The following is a 7617-nucleotide window of genomic DNA, read 5'->3' as shown; positions in this document are numbered from 1 at the left end:
CCTGGGCTTTAGAGACAGAGCTCAGACAGTCAGACGGAGCTCGGGGTAAAAACCGTAAGGAAACAGAGAGAACTCCCGTGATTTCCCGCCGGCCTCTACGTCATCCTTTTTGTTCTTGTTTTGATAGCTAACCCTCTGGCGACGGAGTTCACATACTGTGCATTTAAAAGGAGGTTTTGTATTTAAAATAAAAACAGGTCCATTTTCACTTTCACATTAAAGACGGCACGTTCTCAGTGTGAGCCAGCTGCACTCTATACATTCTCATTATGCTGCCAGTGGAAGTCAATAAACACCTGATCTCTCCTTGTTCCATCGGTCCCTCGTCCCACGGAGCTCGTCTTTTCTCTCAAGGTTAATTTCATTTGAACTACACGAGCTCTTGTACTGCTTGCAGCTAGTCTGTTTTAAGGGCCTGTCTTTATTGATTGCTGTGAAAATGAAATTATGCCTCACTGTAAAGGCCCGTTGGACACAGTTAATGATCCTCTCAGTGCACTTCATAATCCTAAACTAGGCTCTCATCTCCCTTGTTACATGTTCAATCCAACGATGTGTAATTCATTTGAGATAAAGTTTTAAATCTTGTTGATTTTCCAGTGGAAGTTTTCAATTAATAACATTGTAGGTGGCTTTTAAAAGTCGTCTGGGTTCAAGTCTTGGTCACAGGTTGGTGTTTTTGTTTTTTTTTGCCTTTTTAGTGTTAAACACATTTTCCTGAAAGTTTAAAAGCCCAACATGTTGGCGGTTTTGTGACATATATTTCCTCCCTCCTGGTCTGGCTCCACATGAACCAACAAAGTGACGTTATTGAGTAACAGCCATAAAAGCCATTTATTACCTTTTACAACACACTAACAGCTCAAACACAGGTAGGTGATCGATGGTCGTGGAGAAACACTCTACCTCGGCTGAAACTCTTCCTTAAACACTGAAAACAAAATGCTTCCCTTGGAGGAGAAAAGAAGGTGTTAAGGGACACAATCTAACCGGGCTGATGATGTTTGCGCCGGGCTCGGTGAGGCTGCTGCTGCTGCTGTTCACGCCCGTGTGGGTTTGGGCCTGTTCACCTGACGAGTTCACCTGCTCTCAGGGATTATGTGTTCCAGAGGTGTGTGAGTGTGACTTCACAGACGACTGTGGAGACGGCAGCGACGAGACGGACTGTGAGTAAAATGTGACGTTTGCAGGATTGTTTTCTGAATAGAGAGAATAAGAAGTAAGATTTTAAAAACCATAATGTAATGCCGGTAAAGGGATCATCAGAAATGTTTTCCCACACTTCCTGAAAGTGTAAATGGTGAGTGAAAGGAGAGTTAACTCGGCAGGGTGTATCAAAGCTTCTGTGAGTTTTAGCTGAATTAAAACAGTAGTGGTTCCTCTTTATCACCGACAAACGCTATAATAACCGTCAGGGAGCAGATTATTTCTTCATTCTTATTTTATAAACCTGTCACCCCTGCCACGGTGTAGAAGTCGAATGCAGCAAAGAACAGCATGCTGCTTTCAATTCAAAGAGTCAGGCTGATTTAAATACTTCATATTTTTCACATCGTAGATGTCGCCTTTTGATGATATTGTTTGGCCACACCGTTATTCCCCTCCAGCGTCACACCTCCAACCCCTCTTGCACATTCTGCCTTCCAGATGAAACAGGATGATGTGTTTTTCTCCGTAAAACAAAAGCAACAGAGCACAGAGACGAATCATCCAGCTTTCAGCCACAATCCAGAAATGAATCACAGAGCTTTCTTCTTCTATCTGTTTGTTATAATAAGTGAGTGTCATTTATGTTGTTTGAAGGTTCAGGATATGAGAGGTGTGACTTTGAGGAGGGATTCTGTGACTTGATCCAGAGCTCGGAGGATGGACCAGGATGGACCAGAACAACTGAGGTGCAGGGACTCAACTGTGACCACACCAACAACACATCAGGTAGGAGACTCTGGGGACACACGGTGCATTTTGAATTCACAGCCCCCCCAATCTGATCTATTCATACTTTTTTGATACATGCAACACGACACCTCTCTCCCTTCTTCTCTCTCCTTCAGCACATTTCTTGTCTCTCGTACCCGTCAGAGGGAACAGAACCACAGCAGACCTAAACAGTCCTGTCTTCCTGCCCACTCAGACTTGTCAGGTAATAAAACCCTCGAGTTAAAAAAAAAAAATCAACAACCACTCCTTAACAAATAGTGACATCTTTTCTTTCCCCACTTTGGCCCCCACAGCTGAGTTTCTACTATTTTCTACAAACACAACATGTAGATCTTCATGTCCTGGTCCAGACTCAAACTCCGGGTCAGAGCACAGAGGTGTGGAAAGCCTCCACAAGCCATGACATGGAAACATGGCTGCAGAAAGTCATAAAGGTTTCCAGCAATCATCCTTTTCAGGTCAGTAACACTTACATGCATTATAACTATCAAAGATGTTGCTTTTTGAAATTTTTGAAACTCAGGTGCAATTGGGGTAAAAAAAAAAAAAAAAAAAAAGCCCTGTTTGAGCCGTTCTGAAATTCAAACACACAAGACATTATAAAGAAGCAGATGATTCAGCAATTGGGACTTTCAAATTGCGTCAAAATTGGCCTGAGATTGTGAAGTGTTTGCCTGTTTGAGAGGCTGCCTGAGACGATAACAGAGCTCAAAGGAGAGGCAGGTTTATGCACCTTCATACCTTCATAGGTCACCTTAAAATACACTCAACAAAAATATAAACGCAACACTTTTGTTTTTGCTCCCATTTGTCATGAGATGGACTCAAAGATCTAAAATTCATTCCAGATACACAATATTACCATTTCTCTCAAACATTGTTCATAAATCTGTCTAAATGTGTGATAGTGAGCACTTTTGCTTTGCTGAGACAATCCATCCCACCTCACAGGTGTGCCACATCAAGATGCTCATCAGACACCATGATTAGTGCATAGGTGTACCTTATACTGCCCACAATAAAAGGCCACTCTGAAATGTGCAGTTTTGTCTCACAGCAAAATGCCACAGATGGCGCAAGCATTGAGGGAGCGTGCAATTGGCATGCTGACAGCAGGAATGTCAACCAGATCTGTTGCTCGGGCATTGAATGTTCATTTCTCCACCATAAGCCGTCTCCAAAGGCGTTTCAGAGAATATGGCAGTACATCCAACCGGCCTCACAACCGCAGACCACGTGTAACCACACCAGCCCAGGACCTCCACATCCAGCAGGTTCACCTCCAAGATCGTCTGAGACCAGCTACTCAGACAGCTGCTGAAACAATTGGTTTGCATAACCAAAGAATTTCTGCACAAACTGTCAGAAACCGTCTCAGGGAAGCTCAACTGCATGCTCGTCGTCCTCATCGGGGTCTTAACCTGACTCCAGATCGTCGCCGTAACAGACTTGAGTGGGCAAATGCTCACATTCGATGGCGTCTGGCACGTTGGAGAGGTGTTCTCTTCACGGATGAATCTCGGTTTACATTGTTCAGGGCAGATGGCAGACAGCGTGTGTGGCGTCGTGTGGGTGAGCGCTTTGCTGATGTCAATGTTGTGGATCGAGTGGCCCATGGTGGTGGTGGGGTTATGGTATGGGCAGGCATCTGTTATGGACGAAGAACACAGGTGCATTTTATTGATGGCATTTTGAATGCACAGAGATACCGTGATGAGATCCTGAGGCCCATTGTTGTGCCATACATCCATGAACATCACCTCATGTTTCAGCAAGATAATGCACGGCCCCATGTTGCAAGGATCTGTACACAATTCTTGGAAGCTGAAAATGTCCCAGTTCTTGCATGGCCAGCATACTCACCGGACATGTCACCCATTGAGCATGTTTGGGATGTGCTTGACCGGCGTATACGACAGCGCGTACCAGTTCCCACTAATATCCAGCAACTTCGCACAGCCATTGAAGAGGAGTGGACCAACATTCCACAGGCCACAATTGACAATCTGATAAACTCTATGCGAAGAAGATGTGTTGCACTGCATGAGGCAAATGGTGGTCACACCAGATACTGACTGGTTCTGAGTCCCCAGACCCTCAATAAAGCAAAAACTGCACATTTCAGGGTGGCCTTTTATTGTGGACAGTCTAAGGTACACCTATGCACTAATCATGGTGTCTGATGAGCATCTTGATGTGGCACACCTGTGAGGTGGGATGGATTGTCTCAGCAAAGCAAAAGTGCTCACTATCACACATTTAGACAGATTTATGAACAATGTTTGAGAGAAATGGTAATATTGTGTATCTGGAATGAATTTTAGATCTTTGAGTCCATCTCATGACAAATGGGAGCAAAAACAAAAGTGTTGCGTTTATATTTTTGTTGAGTATATGTGCATTTGTTAATGTCACAGCTCATAGTTACGGCCTTCATGTGGTCAAAAAATCTAAACATTTTACAAGCATGTATATTTTTACATCAGATAACTGGCCCATGCTTCACCATGAGCATATTATTCTTGAAACATGAGCAAAAACATTTGTGGAAGTTTTTTTATTTTTTTATGTTTCATGTTGGGCTAAAACTCACAATGTGAGTTTGAACGCAGAATAAGTTTTTAGGTAAAACTGATCAAGTCATCACTAAAAGAGATGTGTGACACAGCAGGAGTCGTTTACAAGCAGCGAGGGGGGGGTACTGACCCAACTGGACCCCTCTAAGGCCATCTGGAGTCTTCTGAAACCTGCTGTTCCTGCCCTTCCTCTATCCTCAGACAATGTCAGCGTGTCACCCCTTCTCCTCTTCTCTGCCTCTACCATCTGTCACCGACTGCAGCCAGCTCAGTTTTATAAAAAATTGTCTGAGGCAGTGCCGGGGCTAAAGAGAGGTCAATTCATTGCCAACAAACTCTTTCTCCTCCATTAATCTCCTTCTTTCACAGCCGGTTCAGTTAAATGTTTTGTTTTGTTGGTTTTTGCTTTTTTAGCAGAATCTCTTCAGTTCTTTTCCAAGTTCTTAAATAATCTGGATGTTTTTAACTAAAGCAGCTTTCATGGATGGTTTATTTTGGTATTTTAAATTTGGTATTTTAAACAGTAGTATACATACTATCGTCTTTCACGGCCTCAGAGCTCAGGGTTGTTTTGCAGAGAAAGGAATACCAGCTGATATTTGTAAACAAAGGATATTTGGCAGCATTTTACCAACTTATTATCACACAACCCCTCATTTGGTTCAAACTAGTCATAAATGACGGTTTATGTAACTCCAGTGGTGCAGATCAAACTGTTCTGTGGACTTTGCTCAGTACAGCTTTGATATCCAGCCCTGTAGTAGACAGAGTGTGATGTGTGATTGTACCCGAGCTAAAAAGCCTCTGCATGTTTCTAATAAGCTCCAGCAGCAGAAAGCTGCTCAAACTAGGATCAATGTTGGAGATGCTTTTGAAACATGGAGAGAGGTTAGAACGCAGAAAGCTTTACAGACCCATGCAGAGCTGGCTAAACACTGAAGCTACAGTGTCCACCACATGCAGAGCTGGCTAAACGCTGAAGCTACAGTGTCCACCACATGCAGAGCTGGCTAAACACTGAAGCTATAGTGTCCACCACATGCAGAGCTGGCTAAACACTGAAGCTACAGTGTCCACCACATGCAGAGCTGGCTAAACACTGAAGCTACAGTGTCCACCACATGCAGAGCTGGCTAAACACTGAAGCTACAGTGTCCACCACATGCAGAGCTGGCTAAACACTGAAGCTACAGTGTCCACCACATGCAGAGCTGGCTAAACACTGAAGCTACAGTGTCCACCACATGCAGAGCTAGCTAAACACTGAAGCTACAGTGTCCACCACATGGTGACCTGTGTGAGCCTCCACTCTAGAGAGGAGGGGGGTACAAAAGTACAACTTCAAAACTATCCTATTGTCATTTCAAGCATGCTAATGTTAGCATTTAGCTCAACGCATCATTTAGCCTGAATATGTAGTAGAGATTAACTAGACAATTCCAGCAGAAATTGTGAGGGTGGTTGCCGTCTGTATATGTGTTTCTGAGTTATACTGCAGTAAAACTATTTAACTGTAGTCAGCTAACAGCTAAGACAGAACTCTGTCCCACTGCTATGGTCCCACTCAAATGATGATGTCATCACTCTCTGAATACCTGCTGCTCACTGATTGATGGAATGTTCTGGCAGTTTGGCAGATCAAAGCTGAATGTCAACCAAAGTCGTTGAATGGGCTTACCACTGCTCGCAAAGCCTCAAATATCTTAAAAACTAAACATGATATCACTGATCCGTTTGGACTGTGAGCGACAGCACAAATAGGCGCACGTTTTGATATATTTTATTTGTATGTAACATTCAGACTGGGACCACAGTGGCAATTTTAAAACATGAATGAAAATTGTGAAATTCTGGAGGTTAGGTAGAGTGAGAGCCCAATGTGTGTGTATGTGGTGCGTGACTGTCAAACAAATGTCTCCCCTGGGAGACTGAAACATTTTATTGTTTTATTTTTTGCTTTATGAGTGAGAGGACACTCAGAGCTTTATTTTGATGTATTTTGTTTATATATGTGAGCAACAGTGACTTCAGGATGGCGATTTACAAATATGTCTCCAAAACTGAACTTTTTGGCAGTTACACTCTAGGATTTCAAATTTTGCCATTCATTTTCAATGGGTCAATTTCTTGTCGTTTAAACTCGATTTGTGTCCACACCATGTGTCCAAGGTTTCCACAAAGTAATAGCACCCATGTCATGACCGAGCCGCTCGTTTTCATACCTTTTTTGTGCGTGTGGCGCAAACGCTGTGGGAGGAGTAGCGCGCGTAAATTTGAGGATATAATAATAATAATAAGAATATTTACAATAGTAGTAGTGTGGTTTGCCTTTCAGGCAACCACCCTAAATAGCAACAGACTCGATATTATAGACAGCAGGTTGCACATACAAACACACTGTGATCAAAGGTAACAAACAGAGGTGACTGAGTGAATATTTAAATGTTTGCTGTGTGTCTACTAGGTGGTAATCCGAGGGCAGCTTTCAGCAGACAGCGAAGCCTCCGGGGTCCTGGCCATCGATGACCTATCCTTCGGTCTGGGCTGCCTGACTGTGCCGGGTACTTCTACCATTAATAACATCTCACTTCACAGACGCGACAGGTTCAGACCTTGACATTTTGAAATATCACCACACATAAACAGACCACACAAACTTGTTTTGAATACTGATAGAAGGGGATGACAGTAAAGCACCCAGGATGGGCGTCATAACAGAATAACAGAATCATTAAAAAAGTGCTTATGAGACATTTCCCTGCTCTGAATATGGAGCACAGTCAAGGCCACAAGATGGGCTTATTTACGTCTGCTATAGAGCGCTGCCTCCACCTCTGTGATAAATAAAAAATAAATGGCTGAATATCTTAGCTGGGAGCATTTGATAAAGCACTGTCCACCTGGTGTTTGGTGACTTACAGGTATTTCAGCAGCAAGAACAAAGTACCACATTTTTACAGCAGCTATTAATCATACAATATTGGACGATGCTGCTGCTTTCTGCGTGTAAAACAAGAGTTGCATATTATTTATTGGTTGTCTCAATTGGGCCACAACATTTTTTTTTTGCTTTTTTGCTCCGTCGCATCAAGGCCAGAGA

The 7617-nt window shown here is 43.1% G+C and overlaps 1 protein-coding gene across 1 annotated transcript in view; it reads left to right on the top strand.

Annotated features, from left to right (window-relative positions):
• The first annotated feature begins 902 nt into the window (after positions 1 to 902).
• The window catches only part of malrd1 (MAM and LDL receptor class A domain containing 1), a 43297-nt gene continuing 36582 nt past the window's right edge, over positions 903 to 7617 (top strand). The window contains exons 1-5 of the mRNA XM_079361619.1: positions 903 to 1166; positions 1804 to 1935; positions 2055 to 2143; positions 2235 to 2399; positions 6982 to 7078. Coding sequence (XP_079217745.1) covers positions 998 to 1166; positions 1804 to 1935; positions 2055 to 2143; positions 2235 to 2399; positions 6982 to 7078 — 652 coding nt within the window. The 5' untranslated portion in view covers positions 903 to 997. The remainder of the gene's footprint in view (positions 1167 to 1803; positions 1936 to 2054; positions 2144 to 2234; positions 2400 to 6981; positions 7079 to 7617) is intronic.

Source organism: Symphodus melops, assembly GCF_947650265.1.
Source record: "Symphodus melops genome assembly, chromosome: 14".
Classification (NCBI taxonomy): Eukaryota; Metazoa; Chordata; class Actinopteri; order Labriformes; family Labridae; genus Symphodus; species Symphodus melops.
This window is presented reverse-complemented; position numbering and strand designations above follow the sequence as displayed.